This window comes from Meriones unguiculatus, chromosome 2, assembly GCF_030254825.1.
Source record: "Meriones unguiculatus strain TT.TT164.6M chromosome 2, Bangor_MerUng_6.1, whole genome shotgun sequence".
NCBI lineage: Eukaryota > Metazoa > Chordata > Mammalia > Rodentia > Muridae > Meriones > Meriones unguiculatus.
Genome location: NC_083350.1, coordinates 45,793,160 through 45,819,419, shown reverse-complemented (window position 1 = coordinate 45,819,419; position 26,260 = coordinate 45,793,160). Strand labels below are relative to the sequence as shown.

Sequence of the window (26,260 nt, the reverse complement as noted above, 5' to 3'; positions counted from 1 at the left end):
ACTGCCTGTAACCCCAGTTCCAAGGAGATCCAGTGCTATTTGTACTAAGCTGGTTCAGAAGGATACCTTCTTAGCTTGGTGAAACCTGATTTTTTTCACTGTCTTCATATGGCAGAGAGGGTGAGAGAGAAAGGGAGATGTATAGAGACCCCTTCCTGTTCTCATAAGGCCACCTTAACTCAAAAAGTTAAGGCCACAAATTTAGTACCCGATGTAACCTGACCTTTTTCCTAATCCTGTTCTTTATTGAGAGCTAGAATTTCAACATAGGGATTTGGAGGCGCATAATTTAGTTCATAGTACTGGACCACACATGTTTAATTACTGTCTAAATTTAAGCTTTTCCCATTATTTTCTTTAAAGGTTGCTTTTAAGGGTGATCCAGAAGCAGCGCTCATCCAGTACCTTACCAATGAAGAGGCCAGGAAGGCTATTTCTAGCACAGAAGCAGTTTTGAACAATCGGTTCATTCGAGTCCTGTGGCATAGGGAGAACAATGAGCAACCAGCACTCCAATCCCCAGCACAGCTTCTCCTGCAACAGCAACACACCCTGAGTCACCTTTCACAGCAGCACCATAGCCTACCACAGCATCTTCACTCACAGCAGGTGATCGTAACACAGTCTTCCCCCTCATCAGTCCATGGAGGTATCCAAAAGGTAATCATTTTTAATAACTAAAACTCTAGTCTCATTTCCCAGCTAGTGTTTCTCAGCTAACAGCCTTGGCACCTTCCACAATAGAGTTGTTTGTGGCTTGCTGTATGAACCAGCATCATCTGGTCTCCTCTGAGACCTGATTATTATAAAAGTACAGATTTTTAGACCTCACCCATTTTATTTTAATTAACTAAGTAATTATTTGGTGTGGGTATAGATCCAAACTTGACATTGTGTGTCTCTGTTGATCCTTTCACTTTATTTAATGAATCCTGAGCTGATAGTTCTACTAGTCTGGCTAGCCAGCTTACCCTAAAGATTCTGTTTTTTTTCCTCTGAAGTGCTGGGATGATAGGTGGTTTCCCTACCTGTGTGGCTTTTATGTGGCTGTAGGGGTCTAAACTCTGATTCTCAAACTTAGCTTTTCCCAGGCCCCCCCCCATCTCCTGAATCAATTCCTGTGAGAAAGGCCCAGGAATGTGCTTCAAGAAGCTTCTCAGTGCCCTAAAGCTGAGGTAGCTGTTTCAGGTCTATTCTGTTTAGCTTTATCTGTAGGACAGAGTCAGTGTCCAGATAATGACACTGTGTCCTTTTAAATCTGAGTGTTTAGGAAGTATCTGGAGCAAGCATATGCACCATCTACCACTGAATTCTGAATCTTGAGCTACTTTGTTTTATATTAGTTTTATATTGTTTTATATTACTCATCTTCATATCCACCCATTTGTCTACCATTTCCCATGGGCGCAATTTTACTCCTTTAAAAACTGAAATGGAATATCCAAGGAATCAAGATTCTGTTTTGTGTTTTTGAGAGGAATTCCTAGTTTGTAGCTTAGGCTGGCCTTGGTGTGATCATCCACCCTTGCCTCAGAAACACTGGACGCACAGTTGCATCATCATGTCAGGCCAAGGAATGAGGACTTTGATTCTTGTGTTTATATACATATTTCTTAGAACATTTGAATGAAAAAGTAAATGAAGGAAAGAGCTAAAAACACCGTGCATTAGATAGAGTAGTTCAGGTGTTAGTAATAATTTTTATCTAGATGTCACAGTCTGTAGGGTAAATGTGTTCTGATGAAAAAATAACCAAGCAAGCAGAGCTCTGAGGCAGAAATCTGTTGAATTTAAGGCCAGCCTGTGCTACATAGCAAGTTCCTATGTCAAAACATTGAAAAATACATCCGTACATTCCTTACAGCATATAATTGCAGTTCTATTAAGTATTCCTGCAGGTTAGCATCTAAAGCATACATTTTATTTTTGTTCTGTTTCATAATTGGACCCAAATCTCCAAGATACTTGTCTTAGATGTTGGATGAATGGTGAAAAAATGTAGTCAAAGATTGCCTTTTCATTTTACTGCTGTTTTTGTACTATGTTAAAAAATCTGTCTTCTAAATGTTGTACACTGGAGAGATTTTTAAAAGTTACTAGCTGTGTGTGTGTGTTTATTACTGTGAAATATGTATTTTTGGAGCTAAGGATTGAACTAGAGACTTGTGCATACTTAGCACATGCTGTACTACTCGGCTCCCCCAGCTGTTAGGATGTGTTAGCCATCCAGAACAATATGGATAATACAACTACCTATATATCTATAATGCCTAGAAAAAATACAATTGAAAAAAATGGAAGCACCTTCTCATTTTATCAGTCTAGGGTGTGTTTCTAAACTTATATCACATAATGTTTATTTTGTGTTTGCAGATTATGGGTAAACCACAGACCTCCGGTGCCTATGTTCTTAACAAAGTCCCTGTTAAACACCGTCTTGGACATGCCAGTACTAACCAGAGTGACACGTCCCACTTGTTGAATCAGTCTGGTGGTTCTGGGGAGGATTGCCCGGTATGCATTCTGTGTCATCCATGTGTATGTAGGCACAGAAATTCCTTTTCATTAAGATTTGTAGTCTCTTTCTCAAGGGATAAGCATGACATTTGCCAACCTAAGTGGACTTCCCTAATTTCCATAGCTCAGTCAGGAATTTGCGGTTTAATTTTCTTTTATTTAGAGTTACCTAACAATTAGAGAATTTTAGCTTTTAGCTGTATAGTATTAGGCAGATGTCCTTAATTAGTCCATTTCTTTTTTGCCCCCTCATTTTTTGAGACTAGGTCTGACAGTGTAGCCCAGGCTAGCTTCTGCTCACGATCCTGTCACTTCAGCCTCCTAGTGTTGTTATTAAAGACTTGTACCACCACATCTTAGGTGTAGTTAAGAACCTAGTGAAGGCTAAGGAGATACAGCTAACAGTTGCTTATAACTTGAGCTCCCAGGGATCTGAGATCCTCTTCTGGCCTCTGTGGGCACTGCGTAATCCTGGCCAGACATATATGCATTCACATGAAATTGAAAAGCAGTGAATGTAATTCTGTCATAATCTGTTTTCAGGAATATATTTATACAATATGTGTATGAATATTAAAAAGAGCCAGAGGAACTCTGAAAAAGAAAAGTGATAGGGGGTAGTTAAAAAAAAATACTATAAGGTGTCTGTGAGTAAGACAGTTTAATGAAACAGAACAGAAAATCTAAAATAGACTACATTGCAAAGGAAATTTGTTATATTTACTAAATAGTTTCAGATCAAAAATAATGTTTTTTATATTAGTATAAGTGGGTAGCCATATGGAAAATATATTTAAAAAAATACATCATAAACCAGGATAAATTTTAAGTGGGCTTTAGACTTAAATTCTGATGGACATGCTAAACGATTCAACTCTCATGAAATGAAACTTGGCAATATAACAAAATTATATGCACATATATACAGTTTTTCTAAAAATCTGCACCAGAAATATAATGTCCAAAATGTAAAGTACATTTGTATAAGCTACTAATTGTAAGCTCTTCGTAATTAAGAAAATCTTCATCTGCCTGTCAGCGGGGGGGAACTGATTTCCTAAATGTCATTTAACTATACAACAAATGTACTTAACTTTACAAAGGAATGAGGAATAATTTTTATATGTACCATGAAGTGAGCAAAACTTATACAGCATGTGCCTGGCTCTGAGGCTCCATCCCCAGCATCATCCCTCAGGAACACAAATTGTTCTTGAATGAAAGGGGAAAAAAAAAACAGCCCAGCACTTAGGAGGCAAAGGCAGGTGATCTCTCTTGAGTTCAAGGCCAGTCTGACTATAGAATGAGTTCCTAGACAGCTGGGGCTACACAGAGAAACCCTATCTCAACACCCCCCCCCAAAAAAAAAAGAATCTCTTGTCTCTAGTAGAAATAGTTATTCTAAATGATTTTAAACATTTTTTAAGATTTAATTTAAATTATGTGTTATTGGCTTTGTTTTATTATTATTTTTTTTAATTATTATTATTTTATATTTTTTAGGTATTTTCTACTCCAGGTCATCCTAAAACAATTTATAGCTCCTCAAACTTAAAGGCACCTTCAAAGCTTTGTTCAGGGTCTAAAGCTCCTGATATTCAAGACGTTCTTAAGAAGAAACAGGTAACAGTTTCCATTCTTCTGTCTGTTAAGTTCTCTAGTGTATATGCTAACACCTTTACTTTCATGTTGCTGTAGAGTTATAGGACAGGCTGTGTATTCTTATTCTCCTCCATTTAATACACTTAAAATAATGAATAAACTAAAAAAAAAATGCTTCACAGTTGCCTTCCGTAGCCACATTAAATATGTCTGATACAGCAGAGTGTGGTGATGCATGCCTGTAATCCCAGCACTCAGGGAGGCAGAGGCCGGCTTGGTCTACAAAGTGAGTGCAGGATAGTCAAGGCTTCAAAGAGAAACCCTGTCTCAAAACAAACAAACACATTTGATAGATTGGCTTTGGTCTGAATGTTAAGCCAAGGGCCTTATGCACACTAAACACACAACCACTGAACTGCCCATTAATATTTTCTATATATTTCTGTTGGGTTGAGGTGGGTTTCTCTCTGTAGACCAGGCTGGTTTCTGGGATTAAAGGGATGTACTACCTCAGTCAGCTAAATTTCCTTTTTCCATGAAAGGGAGAAAAATAGTTTTTCTTTCTCTTTGGGCGGATGGGATGACTGGCCCCAGGGACTGGCACATGCTGTAATTCCTATTTTTAAAGATGTATTTATTTATACACACGAGCACTCTTATTTGCATGTAAGCCGGCATGACAGAAGAGAGCCTCAGATCCCATTTCAGATGATTGTGAGCCACCATGTGGTTGCTGGGAATTGAACTCAGGACCTCTGGAAGAGTGGACAGTGCTCTTAACCACTGAACCATCTCTCCATCCCTTTAATTCCTTTTTTAAAGTTAGATAATGTTCCATATAACACATTTGTGGGTCATGAAGACTCAGTTTTGAGTAACATTGTCATTTTAGATTTAAGCTGTTTACATGGGGATTTTTAGTGAAAACACAAATTTATATGTACTGTCCATAGAGAAATTTAATTTCCAGGAAGGTAGAAACAAAATTTTCCAGGTAAAACTTTTTAAGTCCTGATCATTCCTAACTTACAGCTATATCTCACATTTTAAAACTTTTAAGCTTCAGGAATAAGGGTTTGCCCTATTATGCTGGAAAGTGAAAACAATTTGCTTTTCTTTAAAGATAAAAAGTACAGCTAAAAATTACACAGTTATACTGGAATTCTTATACTCAAATGTTTCATTTCTGATTTTAGGTCTTTTGGGTTTTTTTGCTTTGGTTTGGTTTTTCATTTTTAGACAGGTTTTCCTTGTGTATCCCAGGCTAACCTCCAATTCATGATCTTTCTGCTTCAATTTTTTGAGTCCTGGGCTTATAGACATGTTCTAGTCACATACTATAGAGGTGCTGCTTTCATCTCTTTTTATTTAGGGAGAAAAGTCCATGTTAGAGAAGAAGAAATGAGTTGAGAATATATTGTTAGCAGATTTTTTTTTTTTAATCTGTTACTGGCTTCTTTGTTTATGTTATCCAGGAGGCAATGAAGTTACAGCAAGACATGAGAAAAAAGAGGCAAGAAATGTTGGAAAAGCAAATAGAATGCCAGAAGGTACTCAAGGAATACTTTGCATGCTAGAATGTCGTATAGAATTGATTTACAAAGGTGTAATAGTAAGGCTTAAATTTACTAAATATGGACAGTTTTTTTCTGATTATTTTTGTAGATGCTGATCTCTAAACTAGAAAAAAACAAAAACATGAAGCCAGAAGAAAGAGCAAATATAATGAAAACCTTGAAAGAACTGGGAGAGAAGATCTCACAATTGAAAGATGAATTAAAAACATCTTCTGCAGTCTCCACACCATCCAAAGTAAAGACAAAAACAGAGGTATCCAATTGCATTTCTCCTCTATCAGCCTTACACAGCATTTGCAATGTGCTTGGTACTTTGAGAGTACAGTGCAACCAATAGACAGCCACTACACCTGCTGGTAAAGCTCTTGGTAGACCAATGGGGAGATCAGCAAGCATTTAGAGAACAACTTGTTTTCACTGATGTGATGTATACTCTGAGAAAAGTTTCAAGTCCTGTATGGACAGGTGTGGCGCTGCGGGTAGAACCCAGGGCCATATGCATTTTAAACAGTGACTACACACAAGCCCTAACTATTTGTTGGTTTTGCCTTTGATCTTTTTGCCTAAAACTTTATTTCGTTTTCAGGGAAGATATGGTTGCTTTTTGGTCTGGGGACATATCTTTGTTTATATATGTGCCTTGTTTGAAACAGTCTCACTGTAAAGCCTACACCAGCCTTGAGTTTGTTATCTGCCTGCCTCAGGCTGAGTGTGGTCATTACAGACATGTGCTATTATAATGTGGAAAAGTTTGAGATATGCTCTCAAACTCATTATATGGCCAAGGATAACTACTCTTTCTGCCTTTACCTGCAGAGTACTGATTTCATCATCATGTGTCACCACACCCAGTTTATTCAGTGCTGGGAACTCAACTAGGGCCTTGTATATGCCAGGCAAGCTCACTCTGAGCTGCTTTCCCCAGCACACATATTGTTACTTAAGTTGAATTTTTAGTCCTCTGTGTTGAAGAACAATTTGATAAAATATAAGAAGGAAAGAAATATTTCCTATTGCAACTATTCATGATCTCTTACTGATTGGGCACAGTCATTGATATTGACAAGAGTAAAGATATAACATGCTCATTGAGAAGAATAATCAGAATTTCAGGATCCAGTTAAAACTAATTAATAGTTTTTCCATTTTCTTACCCTTGGAGAACACTTGCTTTTCAAAGGTTTCATTGAATCATAGCTCTGTAGTGGGATTTTTTTTTTTAGGTTACTTTCATCCTTTGAAAAAATGGGAGTAAGCTTATTACATACACATTTATATACAAACATATACCGTATATTTGAAATTTTTTTCAAATAAAAGTATAAAATACGGGGCTGGAGAGATGGCTCAGTGGTTAAGAGCACTGCCTGCTCTTCCAAAGGACCGGGGTTCAATTCCCAGCATCCACACGACAGCTCACAACTGTCCATTTCCAAGGGATCAGACACATTCATACTAATGCACATAAAAATAAAATTAAGTAAAAGTATAAAATACTTTTTTTAAAAGTATAAAATATTTTTTTCAAATAAAAGTATAAAATACTTTTATTAAAAGTAAATTATTGGGCTGCTTAGATGGCTCAATGGGTCTGCCACAAAGCCTGAGGTCTAAGTTTGATTCACGGGACCCCATGCCTGAGAAAAAGGGCTGACTCTTCACAGGTTGTACTCTAACCTTCACATATGTGCTGTATCACATATACACACCAAATATGTGGGTTTGTTTGTTTGAAACACTGAATCTTTCACTGGGATTTCTCCTGAAAGCTGGACGTACAGAAACACTTGAACTTTTAGTACTGGAAAGCAAGAGAAGGAGAAACTCACAGCCAGTCCCAGCTGTGCAGTAAGCTCCAGGCCAGCATATCAAAGCCAGGCAGAATGACACATATTTCTGTAAGGGGAAAATGATGGCTGTGGGGCTGGAAAGAGCACTTGCTGCTCTTGAGGAAGACTCAGGTTTTGTTCTCAGCAAAAACATACAGGTGCTCACAGTTATCCGAAATTCCATTTACAAGAGATCCTTTACCCTCTTCTGACTTTACTGAGCACTAGGCACAAATATCTAGGCATACAAAACACACAAATAAAACTAAATCTTTAAAAATACAATTCAGATATATTACAGATATTTTCTCTAGTTCTAGAAAGCACATATGGAGAGTTTATTTTTTTTTCTTGGTTTTTTTTTTCTTCTGTCCTTTCTTTCTTAATGAAAGAAGGTTTTTGGATATTACTCAAGTTGGCCTCAAACTTGTAGGATTTAATAATCCTTTCAACTCGGCCTTCTGATTATTTTAAATTGGCCTGTAGGCATATGTCACTCCACCTAGCAATATGTGCCCTTTGCAAATTTTAGAGGGCTAGAGAAATGGCTCATTGGTTAAGAATGAATTCTGTTCCAGAAAACCCAAGTTCTGTTGTTAGCATCACATCAGGTGGCTCCCAACTGCCTCTTCCAGGGCATCTGACACCATCTTCTAGCTTCTTTGAACTCTATGCAAACACCCAAACAGATAAGAGTGCTAATAATAGAATGTCAGTCTGAAAGTAATTTCCTACTGTTCTTTGTACTGTGTTGTATTTTACTTAATTGATTTGTTTTAAGACAGGGTTTCACTCTGTAACTGGGATGGCTCTAATTTGAGGCAGGCCTACTTTAACAACTCTTGATTTCTTGGATTATAGGTATGAGCCACACTAGTAGTCCTTTGTAAAGTTAATAAATACTTGCTGTATGGTTTCTGTTTCATCATATGTGTTTCATTTATGATGCTTTGTTATGTGGAAAGTGTCTTGGTTAACTCTTAGTTTCCAGCAGTTACTGTGCTGGCTGTGTTTACAGTGTACCTGTGAAGGTTAATTTCCTGGAAGCACTTTTCAAAGGAGAAGCACATCATCAAGCAGATAGATTGCTCTGATTAAGATCTTCCTTTCCCTTCCCCAGGCCCAGAAGGAGTTGCTAGACACGGAACTGGACCTCCACAAGAGGCTCTCTTCAGGAGAAGACACAACAGAATTACGCAAGAAGCTTAGTCAGTTACAGGTTGAGGTGAGATTTTACCTGTATAACATCTCAAAAAATAGATTTTCTTTTTACTAACTTAGGAAGGATTAACAATGTGTGCTCCCTTCTATTTTTGTTATGATTTAGGCTGCAAGATTGGGCATTTTACCTGTGGGACGAGGAAAGCCCATGTCCTCTCAAGGCCGAGGGAGAGGCCGGGGTCGAGGAAGAGGGCGGGGATCACTGAATCACATGGTGGTGGACCACCGCCCCAAAGCACTCACAGTTGGAGGATTCATTGAAGAGGAAAAGGATGAATTGCTTCAGCATTTCTCAGTAAGATTTTAATGTAACTCATACCAGCTCTAAAAAAACAATTCACTCAGCACTTTGCTTGCTACAGTCTATAAATATCAAATGATTTCTAGCTTAGAAATGTTAGTTCTTAAATGCAGACCTTACCAAGTTCTTATTAAAGTACTTTTGAAGGTCAGGAAGTAAGTCTTGCTCCAACATTCCATAATAATCTATGTAAACACATTTGTAGTGGTATAGTATTCCAAAGCCATATTTGATCTTAGGATAATTTCACAGTTTACCTTGCATAGTTTTACTAGGCAGAAAGATTAAAGAAATCTGGACTAGAGGCAAAACTCAAATTATTAAGGTGGTAAGCATGTTTAGTCTGTGTACAGTGTCAACACATGCGCACATAGAGACTGGCTATAGACAAACGTGCACAAACTATTCTCTTTCCAGCCACTCACTAAATCATTTGGTAGATAGTTCTGAATTAAAGATTTATAAATGGGTTCCTGTAATGTTAAATGACTATTAAGTATGAAAAACATGTAAAATTGTGTACAGTAAAGTCTATTTTAAAACTTTGAAGACAGGAGCTAGGTGTGGTGGTGCATGCCTGTAATCCCGGCACTTTGAGAGGCAGGGTATCTCTGAATTTGAGGCCAGTTTGAGCAAATCTAAGACGGCCAAGACTACACAGAAGAACCCTATCTCAAAAAACAAAACAAAACCAAAAACTGTAGACAGGCTCTCAAGTACCCCAGGTTCGCTTCAAATACCCATGTAAATGAGGAAAACCTTGCATTTCTGATCCTCTTGCTTCCATCTCCGGAATGCTTCAGTTACAGTTGTAAATACATGCTGGTGTTAGGTGATGCTGGGGATTTAAGTATGGGATTTCTGCATCCTAGGCAGGCACTGTACAGGCTGATCCTCCCCAGTCTCCAGTGAAGGTCTTTTTTTTTTTTTTTTTTTTTTTTTTTCCCAGATTTAGAACCAAATCTTAAAACCACCTCCCATGATAACACTGACAAATACCAGAGCCATCATAACCAGGTTTCTCTAGTCCTAGGCAACTCTTTTACAAATTAAGTTATGAATTTCTTTGGGGGTATGTGCCACAACATGTGGTGCATGTGGGGATCAGAGAACAACTTTGGGGAGTTGGTTCTCTTTTATCTTGTGGGTCCCAGGCAACAAGTGCAGGCCATCAGGTCTAATAGCAAGCATCTTTATCTACTGAGCCATTTCACTGCCACCACCACTCCTACCTCACCCCTAACATCTTTCTTTAGGAAAATATTTCCAATTGTATTTTATGTTAAAGTTGGTGAGGCAAATCACGATTAGTGGCTTCACTCACATTAAATGTATATGGGGATGGGGAGATGGCTCAGTTGGTTGAAAACATGAAGAACTGGGTTTAGATCCCCAACACCATGTGAAAGCTAGGCCAGCAGCATGTATCCATAACTCCAGTGCTGCGCAGATAGAGACAAACCCAGTAAGAAAATACATAGAGAAAGACACCAGTGTTAGCCTTAGTCCTCCATAAGCAAATACGCATCTGAACTCATACAGATAAACATGCAACATTAGGAAATTGGCAGGCTTTGGGCCCAGAGAGATGGCTCAGCAATTAAGAGCATTTCCTGTCTTTGTTTTTGTTTTTCTGTTTTAGGGGTGGGGGGATGCGGGTTGAGACAGGGTGTCTCTACATAGCACTGGTTCTCCTAGAACTCACTGTAGATGTCCACCTGCCTCTGCTTCCTGGGTGCTGAGATTAAAGGCATGTTTTCAGATAACAGAGTTGGCTGTCCTGTAAATGACTTCGTAGACAAGCTGGCCTGGAGTGCACAGAGCTGTGCCTCTGTGGTGCTGAGATTAAAGCCATGTTCTTGAGAGGACCCACATGTGGCTTCCATCACCCATGTTGGGTGGCCTTAACTCTTAACACCAAAGGACCCTCTTCTGGTTTTCCTTATGCACTCAGACGGCTTAAACTCACAAATCCACACATGCATACATATTCATTAAAAAAATCTTTTTAAAATGTTGGCAGGCTTGTTCTGTAAAAGCTAAGTGTAAAATATTATGGTTTTGTGCCCACAGGTGGTCTTTATCATGTTTCCTTCTCTCCTTCCCTCTGCCTATACTTTTACTTTTATATTCTCCTCTTCTACTCTCCCCTTCCCTCCCTTTTGTTCATTTGCTTTTCCTGTTTATTTTCACACTTTCTTGTCTTGTAGCCTTTGTGGTTTGTTGAGATAGCCTCATGTGGTTCATGCTAGATCTCCCGATCATCCTGTCTGCTTGTGCTAGGCTTATGAGTGTACACTACCACATTGGCTTGTTTGATTTTTGAGACTGGTTTCACTCTGTAGCTCAGGCTAGCCTACAACTCATAATATATAGCTCAGGCTTTTTCAAACTCATGAAATCCCCAACTCAGCCTCCTATATGCTGAATTACAAGCCTGTGCTTAGTCTCCTTTTTTTCCTCTTTTAATAACCTACAAACTGTGTTTAGTTCTCAGGCCATCAGAAACAGGGTGCTGAGTGAGGTACAGTGGTGTGTCCTATTGTCCTGGCAGTTAGGAACTGAGGCAAAAAGACCACTGAGTCTAAGACTTGAGGTCTAGAAAACAGACAGAATCCCATCTCTTAAGAAACAAAATCTGGGATCTGTGTTATATGTGGTTTGACAACTAGTTTGCAAAGCTTTGGCATGCGTTATTTTATTCTGTTAGAAGCTAAATACTAAGCTTAAACTATATATCCTTAAGTATGAAATATTGTAATATGTGAGTAGAACTATAATACATTTTAAGGATCAATGAGTTCAGGAAAAGCTCTTTAAAGAGAGAATTTTTTTATGTCATAAGACTCTGAGAATAGTAAAGATCTATTTTTGTTGGTATTACTTTTTAAATTTTTTATGTATGTACTTGAATGTAATGTGTATGCATGAATGTAGATGTATGCAGGTGCCCAGCAAGGCCAGAACAGGGAATCACATCCCCTGGAGCTTTAGCTACAGGTAGTTGTGAGGGACTGGGATCTGGACATGGGTCCTGTAGAAGAGCTGCAAGCACTTTTAACCTCTCGACAGACTCTCTTGCCCTTTGTTTCTCTTTTAGATGTAACTACAGCTGACTTCAAACTCACTGCATCACCAAGGCTGGCCCTGAATTATTGATCCTCTTGCCTCTGTTGCTCAAGTTCTGGGATTCCATAATGTTCCACCAAGCTAAAAAGCTTTATGAAGAATCCCCTTTAAGTATTTTTAAAGTCTAATCCTAAAGCTGATAATTTTAAGTCAAAGAGTCTTGTTTAAAGGACACAAACAGGACAGGTACTTTGGCACTCTCCTTCATCCCTGCTTGAAGAGATTTGGCTACTTTCAGTAAGGAAAATTGTTCTCTTAAATGTTGAGAATGGTTGAACTTTACTGAGGAATTTTTCAAGTAGCAGACACTAAGTTATTGTTTTGAAGCAGCCTCTAAACTACAAGATGCATCTGGTGCCAAGTAACATACTTTGAATTTGAAGTATATGCTTATGTGTGAATCCTTGTGTTGGTGTGTGTGTGTGTACACATGCCTGTGGAATTCAGAAGTTGACATCAACTTTTTTTCCCCCTGTCACTGTCCATTTTACTTTTTAAGACAGTCTCTTGTTGAAATCTGGAGCTTGCTGTTGCCACTAGACTGGCTGGCTAGAATTCCTAGGGATCTTCCTACTCTGCCCTCCCTTTCTTCCCTAGCATTGGAGTTCTGGATGCTCGATGCTGCACCTAGTTTTTGTGTAGCTGCAAGTGATCTGAACTCAGGACACTATGCTTGGTGACACAGCAAATACTTAACCACTGAGTAGTCTCCTCAGCCTTTATTTCCCTTTCTCTTACATTTTCTATTCCTTCTTAAAATTTTATATTTCTTTGTCTTGTATATGTGATTATGTGGGCACACATATTACTGTGCATGTAAAGGTCACAAGAAGGCGTGCACAGGTTGGTTCTCCTTTTACTATGCAGGACTGAATTCACATTGTCATAATTGGCAGCAGGCATCTTTACCTGCTGAGCATCTCACCCACCCTCTATTCTCTTTCCACTTAAGAATCTTTAGGGAGATTTTAGGATTAAATTTTAGATTAAGATTACTTGAACACACACGCTCCTACTTTATTTCTCGTTTGCTTTCCTACTATGTTAGCTGGTAGCCATTTTTTCCTAAAGCTGCCAGAATGTCTGCAGAAACCACAGATACCACAGCTTCTAACAAAAAAACCCAAAGGCAAAAAGAGTATGATTCAGTAGTCTTCCCAGCAAACTTCCTTACCTCCCCATCCTGACTCACACTGAGGGTTGTGTTTTCATGTCTTAGCGATAAGTTTTACACACACATTTCTGAATAGATCCTTTCTGAGAGAAACTAAAACTAAACTCATCCTTTCTGTGAGTTCCTTAAACTACTCTTGAATTGCCCCCTGAGCTGAAAGTCAGGTTCTGTTAGAAAGAAGAAAAGTTAAAGTTGTTGATTATGGAACAGCATCTTTCATGATGTTCACTGAAGAAAGCTTAAAAGTTTGAAGATATAGAAGGAAATAAACAACACCCACCTCAGATACACCTTAGAGACTTGCATGTGGCGGTAGTGGCAGGGGGCTGCTTAAACCATGACACCCATGTACTTGGATGTCAGCAGACAACCTGTGGGAGTTGGTTCTTTTATGATGTGTGTCTCAGGGATCAAACACATCATCAAGCTTGTGGGATGAGTGCTTGAACTCTCTGGGCTATCTCACTGGCCCACTTAGACTTTCTGTTGTGAATTTAATTTTGTTTTTAAAAGTTTGTGCATGTACATCATTTAAGGTCTAGAAATGTAGTTTAGTGATACAGTGCTTGCCTAGCATACACAGGGAGGAGGAAAAGAAAGAAACAGAAGTTTTACTGTGGTTGAGACTGTGACTTTTTCTTTTCTTTCAAAGACGGGGTCTTATTCTGTAGTCCTGACCCATCTGGAACTCACAGTGTAGCCAGGATGAGCTTGAAGTATGATCCTCTGTGTCTGCCTTCTGGGTGATTATAGGTGTGAGCACCAAACCCAGCTCTAACTAATGTTTATTTAATGTGTTAATGTATTGATGACCTAGGGAGTTGTGAGCATTTGAGAAAAGCAAGCGAACATGGTGGCACACACCTGTAATCCTAGTGCTTGGGAAGCTGAGGCACAAAAGTTGAGGGTCAGCCTAGGCTCTATCAAGGGGTAAGAAGGTTATGAGAAGGAAGTAGGAAGAGCTTTGTATAACTTGAGAAACGCAGTGCAATGACTTGAGATGATTCGTTTTAGAAATTATGATTTTAAGGTTTGATAACGTCAGTCATTGAATGAAGAAAGTATTTGTTATCCTCATCTTAATCCTACCTTGCAGAGTTACTGTGCCACAATAGTCATGTCTATAAACATGGACAGATAGACTTGCCTTAAATGAAAGGCGCCACTTAACAGATTGTTTTCCCCCAGGACATTACACTTTTTAAACAGCACAGTTTGAAGATTTCCTTAGTAAATATGAGTGCATACTTATGTGTTCTTCTAAAATATTCTTTAGGCTACAAACCAAGCATCAAAATTCAAAGACCGTCGGCTACAGATATCATGGCACAAGCCCAAAGTACCGTCTATCTCTACTGAGACTGAGGAAGAAGAGGTCAAAGAAGAGGTAAATTCAACCATTAAAATAAGATGTATATTATAGTACTTCCTGTTTTCTTCTTTATATCAAATACTGTACATTTAAAAATAGGAACTCAATTTTCTTTCATTTGGTTAGCAAAAACCAGTCTAGAATTAGTACTCAGCCTCTTAAAATATGAGAGATAATTTTGCTTTTTATTTTTGTATTTTAGTCAGTTTATTAAAGAGAATATTGAACCCAGGATGTGAATTATTTCTAACTCTATAATCCTGCTTTTACAACCATCAGGTTTTTGTAGTTAGTGAGTGTATTCTGACTATAAGGATAAGTTTATATAACAAAAGCAGGAATGTCCCTGCTTCCTTGCTTGGCACCGTGATAATGTTTGAATATTTCTACATTGTGTCAAATTTTAGATTTTGTTTTGTTTTGTTTTGATTTTATTGTTGTTTTTCCAAGACAAGAGTTTCTCTGTGTAGCCTTGTCTGTCCTGGACTGGCTTTGTAGACCAGGCTAGCTTCAAACTCAGAAGACATCCATCTGCCTCTGCTTCCCTGAGTGCTGGGATTAAAGGCATGCACCACCATGCCCAGCTAAGTTATATAAGATTTTGAATATTGGTGTCATGGGGGAAGTTAACATATATATCCACTCCTCTCAAATCAATTGTAAATTACCCACGAAAAATTGGAACAATTGCTTCTAAACATCTACTTAATACTTTTGGAGATAGGGTTTCACCCTGTGGCCCTGGCTGCTTTCAAATGCACAAAACTTGTGCCTCAGTCTCCCGAGTACTGAGATCACAGGCCTATATGGAGATGGCTGACTTCCTCCATGTAGCAGTTTATTTTCTTGGTGATATTGGAATGGAATTCGCCTATTAATGTTTTCAAAATAAACAGAGGATAAATAGTAATATCCATTTGTAAGAAAATGTGTTCTGGGATATCGGGAGGGGAAATAGGTCAAAAGGTACAAAATCACAGCCAGGTAGGAAGCATAAAGCCCTAGTACTCTGTTAGAGAGTTAGCCACATTATTTGACAGTTAGCAGTATTGCGTTGTATATTCAAGATCACTATTAAGAATGTTGAATGTTCTCATTAAAAAAGAAACATCCTTACTGTATCTGAGTTTGATTGATCAATGCAGTGGTTAATTGTGGCAAGATACCATACTGTTCTTCATATTAAAGGACTGGGTTGTTGGTTGGTTGATAGTTTTGTTCCTTTGTTTTGCCCTGAAAATAAACTACTTCTAAATTGTTGTAAATCTGAGCTGGGCGTTTATGCTAGTGTATTTATCATGTGGCTATTTCACTTTGCGTTTGTGCACAGCTGAGCAAATGTATCTTCCTCTCTTTAGGAAACAGAAACCTCAGATTTGTTTTTGCATGATGATGATGATGAAGATGAAGATGAATATGAGTCTCGTTCGTGGCGAAGATGAAATTTGATGCGAGTTGTGTAATTTTTAGAAATACTGTTTAGAAGAACAACTTTTTAGAATTATTTAAAGAAGTCAATGAGCCAAAAATATTTTGTTTTTATTTTTCTCTTCAACACAGTAGGTTTAAGGACAGCAAGTTGCTATTGAAACACATCTCATAAATGTCTGTGATATCAAATCACCAAAGGCCGTGACTTTATGCAGTTGTGAAGATCCGCAGGACTGACTGGATTCTCTAGAACCTTACCTTCCACACCATGTGTTTCTGCTCTTGGTGCTGGATTACAATGTAAAGACAGGGTGTTCAGAAATTTTATTTTGGATTATAAATCTGATAAAAATTTCATTAAATGTCAAAATCGCCTGGAATCTCTTAACTCTTAGCTATTATGGATGGGTCGTCACAGACAGTAGGAGAGATTTGTAATTTAAATACCTTTTCTTTTCAAGGATGGTCTTGGAAGGAAAATAAATTTAATTTTTTTTTTTTTAACCATGGAAGAGCCCACTTTTATAGTCAGTCTTTTTCAGAGTTTAGTGCAGCAGAACTTAGAAAAACTACCGTCTCTGGTGGCAGATCTACAGAGCACAGAGACTGACTCTGCACACCCATCCTTTCCTCACACCCATTCTGGGCTCCTGCCACTCATCTTTCTTTGTTTTGATATGTGCTGAGCCTTGCTTCAGTTGATCCTTTTTTAAAAAATAATAATAAGCTTCATCTTGCCTTTTGCCCTTTTCTGCTATCTTTCTCATCCCTTTTGATTAATAAGCCTGACTTTTTGAAAATAAGTGATTCAGTTGGGCAATCAAGAATCAGTTATCAGTAAAGGTTTAAACCAACACCTTTATAAATAAGTGATAATTGATGCAAATAAAGGCAGAATTTTAGGGGAGAGAGTTATTAGCTGGCTTCCCTCCTGTTTTAAAGCTTCAGCTACTTAAAGTTACAGAAAAGGGTTAAAGGTACCTGAAGTTCTCCTCCGAAACTGTCACCACGATGGGTGAGGTGCTGAGCTGGGGGTTAGGAGTCTGGATTGATCAGATGACCTTCTATTTTCATAACTTTATATATTTTGCTGTCCGTGAACACACACTTTAGTAGGCAGTTTCCTTTACCGTGTGCATTTTTACTGTACACTGTACAGAGTATCTGTTAAGTAAAATATACATGTAAATTTATGTCCTTGTGTTCTGAATGTTAGGTGGAAAAGCAGAGGAGCAACACTACACTGTACTGACCCCTGGAGAAATGAATTGATTACTGTACATAGGATGTCACTTTTTCACGGAGATATACATCTTTGTTTTTATACTATGTGTGGTGTGAAAGTTTGAAACTTCCTGTTGGCTTCAGAAGGTTCTTGGTGATCACTGTGTCAGGGTTTTGTTCCCTGAAGTAAAGGCTGTTTCTTAAAATAGAAACAGTTCACTTAGAAACCTAAAACCATCAGGACTCTAGATTTACGTAGTGACAAGACATTAGATCCCACCTCTGATCATCTTTTTCCTCTTCTTATTGTCCTGGAATGACGTGTCAAACACCAGGATTCTTTTTAAGTTTATGTAGTTTTCCCTTTGTAGTGGGACTTCCCCTCTAGGTTATTGTCTTGTGTCTGATGACACTGAGGCTAAAATAAGATACAGAAGGAACACATTAGAACAGGGAACCTACAATAAGCATCTTGCTCCTTACTTCTCCATCATCTCTAATGAAATTTCCTTGATGTCTGTGGCTCAGTCAGTATATATTTGGAAAGATTCATTGTGGTGAATATTTTGAGTCCTGACCATTTAAACGTGATAGAGGGAACAAAGGATTTATATATTTTTTGTACAAAGTTTTTTCTTAAACTGTATAATTTTGTAAATAATTTGTTTGGGTTTTTTTTTTTTCTTTTGTGTACTAAAACTACCAGCGTATAGATTTCAATAAGAATTGTTGTATTTTTGTATTTGGAAACTGAAAATTACAGTAAATTAGTGAAGCTGTAAGAAAAGTCTCAATAGACTGACAGTTGAACAGAATGAGATTCCTTTTCATATGATTTTTTTTTAACCTTAAAATTGACATCTTTATACACTCACTATAAGAGAATTGAGGATTTGTTTGGCTTTTTAGTTATTGGGGGCAGAGGATGAAAGAGAAAGGTGCTAATGTGAAGACTAGATCATTTTCCATTAAGGTATTAGGTCCTTAGTACAAAACTTTGGTTTTCCGTATTCCTTAAAAATAACTAAAATTCTTTTCCAATGTGTTTAATTCAAAACTGAATTAAAAATAGGGATTAATTACACTGTTATAAAGCTTAAGGTTAGTATAAAATAGCTGAATATGTGTATGTGTGTATATATATGTAGCTCCCCCTTTTCCCCCTTCACCAATCCCCAACTGTTAGAATTCCTCTTAAAAGCAAATTCCACACCATGACTTGTTTTCTTGGCATCTTTATTTATAGAGCTGACACTTAGCACTTGAGGCAAATTCTGCTGTCCTAGTGTGTGGCTCTCCATGTAGCAGATCAACTGTGAGAGTTGCCAGTGTGATTATTCAGTCAGATTTACTAGATTTCTGCCCAAGCCTGAAAAGGTAACCCCAAGGAACGTGGAAGTTTTCTCAGTTTCTTCTTGGAGCATTGGGAAAATGTCATCACCAGCTGAGACATTGGAAAGCAGCCCTTTTACAGTGGAAAAGATTGGTGGTGGTGGATCATTACTTCAAAAAGAAAAAAATCATGTGAAAAGGAATAGTGTTTCCTCTTGATGTATAGTATTGCCTGTATTATAGTTTTTACAAGATTGTGAACTTGTGTAATAGTATATAGGAGATATTGTTGGATTTCTAACTGTTTATACATTTAAATTCATATATGTAATGTTTGTTTTATCGATTACAATCTGAATTTCTAAGAAGCATGTTGACTTTTGCAATAAAGATGCAATATGGAATGGTTCACAATTGGGCAAAAAAGAAAAAAAAATATTACAAATTTAAAAGAATCCAAAAAATTTATGAACCATTCCAAAAATTATAACAATCACTAAAAGAGCTGTAATTCTGGCTTGTTCTGGAAAGAAAGAAATGTGAGTGTGGGCTTGCTTGTGAGCTGAGTGAGTAATAGATATGCATGAATGCTTCATGTACACAAGAAATTGGTTTCAGATCCAGAGGTTGTAAATGTTGAATAGCAGTGCTCCTTCAGCAGGGTAGTCTGGACAGCAGAGGAACATGGCAGCATAGGCCTGTGATTCCAGCAGCTGGGAGCTGCAGCAGTAACTATAAATTGAGTCCCAGCAGAGATACAAAGAGATCCTTGCTCAGAAGGAGGGAAGTGCAGCTAGTAAATAACCTTTAAAAGAGAGAGAGATTGTGTTCATTTTCTGTGTGTGGGTGCTCTGCCTGTATGCATGTCTGTGTACCACGTGTGCTTACTGCCTACAGAGGTCAGAAGAGGGCACCAGAGCCCCTGGAACAGCCGGAAGTTGTTACCTACCGTGTGGGTGCTGAGGGTCCACTGGAAGAGCACTTGTGTTCTTAACCACTAATCCATCTCTCTGGCCCCCTGCCTCACCTTTCATAGCCATGTTTTTGAAAGGTCATGGCTAAGTTTGTATCTCAGATACAAAGCATAAGCATTTTGATGGTGACATTTATTTTGGTGCTAAAGATATTCAGTATGTCTACCGGTAATATGAAGGATGTTTAGAATAGAAAGAAAAGGGCCCTTCAGAAAGATGGCTTGAAAACACATTGGTGCTAAATCTGAAGGTTTACAGAGATGACCAGGAAAAGGCAGCACCAGGATTCCACGCTGAGACAGGACAGGAAGTTACTTGGAACCCTTGTTAATTTCTAAGTCACTATTATAAACTACTCCTCCAAGTGACTATGCCTTCTCTGAGAATGGTCATTTTCTTTCATATTTTCTACTTCATGAAGAAAATACTGAAAAATGTTAAATTTTTATCCTTTTCAAAAAGTTAGACGAGGGCTAGAGAATTAGCTCAGAGGTTAAGAGCATTAGTTGCTCTCCCAGAGGTCACGAGTTCAATTCCCAGCAACCACATGGTGGCTCACTATCATCTAAAATGAAATCTGGTGCCCTCTTCTGTACATGCAAACACACATTGTATACATAATAAATCTTAAAAAGAAAAAGAAAAGTTAGATGAGTGACTATTTAATGCAACTGGCAGTGGAGTTGGATGTAGACAATCGCTTTGACTAGATCATGATGTTCCCGTGTATACTGATCATTTCCAGAACTTAAGGCCAGGCACTCTGAACATAGCTCTATGTGTCCAAGAGTTACCAAAGTTTTTGCTAAAATGGAGTTTTGCTTAGCAGAAATTCTTGGTTTTATTGAAGTTTTTGTTTGTTTTCTGAATCTGGTGTAAATTATGAAGGCAAGAGGTAAATTTTAGGTTATGAGCCCCAGATATGACCTAGTCAGGATTCGGTTATAGTAGCCATGGATGTGGTGTGTGCAGCTGAGGTCGGAGTGGGACATGTTTGGACCACATTAAATGTAGGACAGACCTGCACTTTTTGTTATTTTCTAATTTTAGGAGCTAACCTTCATTGGCTCAGACTAACACCGCTTTTATGTGACAAAGTCACATACCTAAATTGGAGGTATGGTGGAGAGGTGGTGTTTTGGAGGATCATGTGCTATGTGGTCTCTTTCCTGTTAAATTGTCAGACCTAGCATTTTGAGACAGGTGACTTGATACAGTTGTCATTAAGGTCAGAATAGTGTCTAAAGGTGACTTCTAAGGTCTTTGTTATGAAGGTGCTTTGGTTGTCTAAGATAAGTGTGTAAAATGTTGCTTTTATGTTTGTGTCATCCTATTTTTTACTCAGTTTTTAAAATCAATTTTATCTTTGCCAAAAAACTCAAAGCATATTGTGCTTTCTTCATTTGCCCTCACACCTCTGCTGGGAGATGTTCAGTTTTCATAAAATAGCAAGAGCTGATAGGACCCTTGCCGTGTTAGTTTTGTTCCTTGAGGAAGAATGAGGCTGCCCAAATGCTGTTTGAGTTTGTAGACTACACACTGTCCATCTGTAAACCTATATTTTTGAATAAAGTTCCAGCCTGGGAACTACCTACCCACCCTCCAGCTAGAGCTACTTGCCATGGAATGCAGGTCAGAGCCTGCAGGGGGCTCCAAATGGCAAGATTTAGGCTTCAGACAGTAGTGACCTTCATAGCAACCCAGACACATGTTCTCCAATGTAAGCTGGTCTTAGTGCACATCAAACAAGTTCACAAGACCATACTTACTGCACAGTGCACACTTGCTTTTTTTTTTTTTTTTTTTTTTTGGTCACACTTGCTTTTAATTATTATTGTAATTATTACAAAAAATTCATGTCTGGACTGTTTGGCCCTTCAACTGTACCCTGAAACACTGATATGGTTGGGTTACAGGATGAACTGTGCCTCTAAAAACTATCACTGTGACATCGATGCTATTTTGAATACTAACTGACATTTATTTTGCTTGGAAGAAATCCTGCAGGGTCCAAAGCTGCAGGATTTCCACACTAAAAGGTGGAAGGAGTTGCATAAACTTCCTGCTGCTGAAGGGTATTTTGTACTCTGGGATTTTAAAAGCAAGCCCTTCTGTAAGCCAGAGCAAATCTGCCCTCTCTTTAGAGAGCAGGCACCTGGTAAGGAGCTGCTGGGGATTGCTGGCCTTGTGTTCGCACCCTTCTCTTGAGATGCAGTATAGTGCCCCTGTTTTGGCACTGCTCCTTAGGGAGTCGAAGTCCCAGCAAAGATTAATGTGTGATAAAATTACATATATTCCAACATTGTGCAGTGGTGGGTGTTTTACCTGAAACAGATATTTTTAAGTCTATGAGATCATAATAGATAAACCAATTCATGAAAAAAACCGTTACTTTTTTCTCATTTTTAACGTCATATGTATTTTCTCTTTGTTTCTCACTTAAATTCTTTTTGCTATTGAAACTTGATTTTTCCCTGTAATTAACAGGTAATAACTGTTAAGGATTATGAGGGGAAGTGACATTTCAATTCGTGACCAAGAGTATACTGAGGGTAAACAGGGTTCATTGGGTCTGTGTGGTATAATAATTGGCACTAATGGTATTGCAACTCTTGTTTCTAAACCTCTTGTTTTTTGGCCAGTCAGATTCCATAGGCAGTCAGATCTCATTTCCTTATGCTGCCATGGTACCACTCTGATGTTTTCCGTTACTTTAAAACTTTGCCTTCCCCCCCCTTTCTAAACAGGGTTTCCCTGCGTAGCCTTGTCTGTCCTGGGCTCGCTTTGTAGACCAGGCTGGACTTGAACTCACATCCACCTGCCTCTGCCTCGCTAAGTGCCGGGATTGCAGGCGTGTGCCACTTCGCCTGACAGACTCCGGTTTCTCTTCGGATCATATAAATCTTTCGTCTTTAAAACTTTTTAGATGGCAGGATTTGAATGCACACTGACTCAGGGTGGAGCACTTACCTGCCTTCTGTGTTTACAGCTGTTGAGGAGATGGGGCACACCTAACTCCTTGTTTAACTTTCAAAATTCAGTTTAGGAAAGGAGTAAGAGGCTCTCCTGAGGCCACGGTCTGCAGTGCTGGGATCGTGATTTGAACACAGGTCTGTCTCTAGAGCTCATGGTCTTTACCTTTGTACTCTGCTGCTTCCAACACAGTAGGAAGCTGCAGGGCGTGGGATGTCACGGATCTTTATTATTAGTGTTTTGTCAAATACTGTCATCCCGGCTCCTGCCTCATATGCCTCAGACTGGAACCCAGCTTCCCCAGGGAACACCACCGCACTTTTAGAGAGCATATTTGAAACCAGGGAAAGCAGTGTTTATTCATGCTAATTTGTAGAGAAATAGTTTAAAGTAATCACTTTCTTTGACCTCTGCAATGTACAGCCAGCCAATTTGATACATTTTGCAATAATTTAGCTATATCATAACCTGCTTATTTTATTTTCCATCTTATCTTAATATTTTTCCTGTGGCAAACTGAATTATGATAATCTCACACAGTTTCCACATTGCTGCTTCGTGGTTTTCAATATTTCTGGTGCCTTCTTTTAACCTTGGCATTTGGAAAATCATGTTGTACATAAATAAGTTGACATGCTTTAATGTTACTTTCATATGGTATACTGAATTTTCTGGACAGAAAGTGCTGAGAATAGCAGTGTTCGTTTATGGTTCTGTTTATAACACCCCTCCCTTTTTTAAAGAACAATCATACTGAATGAAACTGTTAGTCATGCCATGGTTCTGTTTATAATTACTCGCCTTTTACATAGTCAGCTTCTTTATTTTAGTAACACTGTTTTAAATCCTTGGGGATTTCTACTTTTTCCTATTTTGTCCACTAAACAATATTTACTGAGTTGTAATTTTTAGGGTATTATTATCAACTGAAAGAAAAAAGATGAAATCAGCCTTGAGGGACAGGGAACTTGTAGTTTTTGACAGCACTTGAAAAAACTAGGCATGACCTAATTATTCCAGTGAAAATATTTTTCTTCAGAAGTATGTGTGTCTGATGTGTGTACATGTGTGTGTGCGTGCATATGTGTTTGTGAGTGTACACATGTATGTGCATGTGGCTTCCAGAAATAGACGACAGGCACTGCCCATCTCATGTTTGATACCAGGTGTCTCCCTGTATTGCATCCCATCTCATTTTTCAAGAAAGGGTATTTCATTGAAACTGGAGCTCACTGATTTGGCAAAACCAGCTCCCAGCAAGCCCCAGGGGTCCTCTTTCCTTTGCCTCCCTTGTTTTGGGGTCATAGGTCATGCCTTTAAGGCATGTACTAGGGATCCACCCTCAGGCACATGACAATCAAGCTACCTCTGTTCTTGGTAAATTTTGTGGGTGCAGGTAACGCTACCAGTATGACACTGTTGGAGAACTCACTGAGACAAAGGAGACTGACTGTAACATCCTATTGCCAACCTACTACTTGCTTTCACAAGGGGAAATGTTCCTAAAAATAAAATCAATTATGTCATGTTTTAGAAAATATTTGTATTGTTAAATGCTAAAGGCACAAGTCATGTTACAGAACTGTCAGCAGCTCTGCTCTGGTGTGAAATTTAGGAGGACTTTGCACATAGACTTGATTTCTATTTGTAGAGATTTTAAGAAATGTATTTTTTTTTAAGTACATTGGCATTTGACTATATGTATGTCTATATGAGGGTGTCAGATCCCCTGGAACAGGAGTTACAGACAGTTCTGAGCTGCCATGTGAGTGCTGGGAATTGAACCCAGATCCCCTGAAAGAGCAGTCAGTGCTCTTTAATGCTGAACCATCTTTACAGCCCCTAGACTTAATTTCTTACTTGTAATATTTTGATTTAAAATTTAATTTCTTAACTGTAATATTTTGATTTAATTTTTTTCTACCAATAACTTTAAAACACTCTGATTCTCCAATTTATTTAAGTACTAATAAATTATACATTTCTGCAGTTTAGCCATTCATGTGAAAATTATTTGGAATCATGTGTGTCAAAGAAGTTTAATTCACTCTGCTTCACACTTTGAAGTAAATGCTACTGATAAATCAGACAAAGCTAAGGGAAATATCTTTAAACATTGAAGTAAGTTATTAAAGTTTACCAAAGACTTTCACAAGGAGCTGGGTGGTGAGGGTACACGCCATTAATCCCAGCACTCAGGAGACGGGCAAGCGGATCTCTGAGTTCGAGGCCAGGCTGGTCTATAGCGTGAGTTCCAGGACAGCCAGGGCTACACAGAAATTCTGTCTCGGAAAAAAAAAAAAAAAGTACATTTTTATTTTAAAAAAATTGTGTTCTTGATATTTTTGGAGGGCTTTGGGAAAGTTGTAAACTCAGAAGTGGCCGCATCTAGAGAGAGGAAGGAATCTGGGATATTCACTTGCACATAGAAAACTGAGCAGTATAGAAACCATTGCATAGCTGTTTGGTCGTGTTTTAAAAGTAAGAGGAGTGTCTTCACCTTTAGGTTCTATTGTCATCACTAGCATCAGATTTGTGTTTTATAGACTAGACATGGCAGGAATAGTTTCAGTACGTTTTGGTGGTTTTTTTCTTCCCTTACACACACTCCTGAGAATCCAGAGGAAATCTGCATGTTTGAAATAAGGAGAAGGCATAATGAGCTTTGAGTGTGTTCATCATTTCTGTTGGGTTATTCTGTACCATTCATGCCCAGCAGCAAGGAGAGGAAGTGGGGTTGTGAATATGTGCCATAAATAACATTAAGAATACAGATGAGGCAGGTGGATCTCTGAGAGTTCCAGGGTAGCCTGGTCTACACAGATAAACTCTGTCTCAAAAAACCAAAACAAACAAACAAAAAAAAAAAAAGGAAGAAGAAGAAGAAGAAGAAGAAGAAGAAGAAGAAGAAGAAGAAGAAGAAGAAGAAGAAGAAGAAGAAGAAGAAGGAAACACGAGAACTTTTGGTAATTGTTGAGTAAGTGACTCAATGTAGACCCAAGAGCTAATAAAGTGCAACACACCCATCTCCTTTTTACGTAGTTCATTCCAGTCTCATTCTAACAGTCAGTGTGTCTTCGGGTACTATTGCTGTGAAGGGACACAGTGACCATGGCAACTCTTACAAAGGAAAAGATGTCATTGGGGCTGACAGTGGCAGAGGTTTAGTCCATTTTCATCATGGTGGGAAGTGTGGCATTGTGCAGGCAGACATGGTGGTGGAGGGGGAGCTGAGAGTTCTACGCCTTGATCTGGAGGAGGTTGGCCCTGTTTGATACTGGGTGTAGCTTGAGCACTTGGACCTCAAAGCCCCACCTCCACAGTGACACACTTCCTCTAACAAGACCACACCTCCTAATAGTGCAACTCCCTATGGCCAAGCATTTCAAACCCACGGATCTATATGGCCACACCTATTCAAACCACCACACAAAGTCAGTGACTCGAAGAGTAAGTTATTGTAAAAGCTATGTTATTCTATCATGAGACTTTATTGTGATTTTTGCTTCTTTAAGTATGGACCTTTTCTGCGTAGTATTTTTAATGTCCGTATTCTCTCTCTGAGAGCTCACAGACCAGTGCCAGGCAGCTATCACCCACTTCC

At 38.5% G+C, this 26,260-nt stretch overlaps 1 protein-coding gene across 3 annotated transcripts in view; it reads left to right on the top strand.

Annotated features, from left to right (window-relative positions):
• Positions 1–19,211, top strand: part of Rbm27 (RNA binding motif protein 27) — a 62,489-nt gene extending 43,278 nt beyond the window's left edge. For all 3 annotated transcript variants that reach the window (XM_021650731.2, XM_021650732.2, XM_060377335.1), the window contains 9 exons: positions 364–660; positions 2,374–2,514; positions 4,021–4,140; positions 5,595–5,669; positions 5,785–5,949; positions 8,646–8,750; positions 8,853–9,041; positions 14,627–14,737; positions 16,081–19,211. In XM_021650731.2, coding sequence (XP_021506406.1) covers positions 364–660; positions 2,374–2,514; positions 4,021–4,140; positions 5,595–5,669; positions 5,785–5,949; positions 8,646–8,750; positions 8,853–9,041; positions 14,627–14,737; positions 16,081–16,164 — 1,287 coding nt within the window. In that variant the 3' untranslated portion in view covers positions 16,165–19,211. The remainder of the gene's footprint in view (positions 1–363; positions 661–2,373; positions 2,515–4,020; positions 4,141–5,594; positions 5,670–5,784; positions 5,950–8,645; positions 8,751–8,852; positions 9,042–14,626; positions 14,738–16,080) is intronic.
• The last annotated feature ends 7,049 nt before the right edge of the window (positions 19,212–26,260 follow it).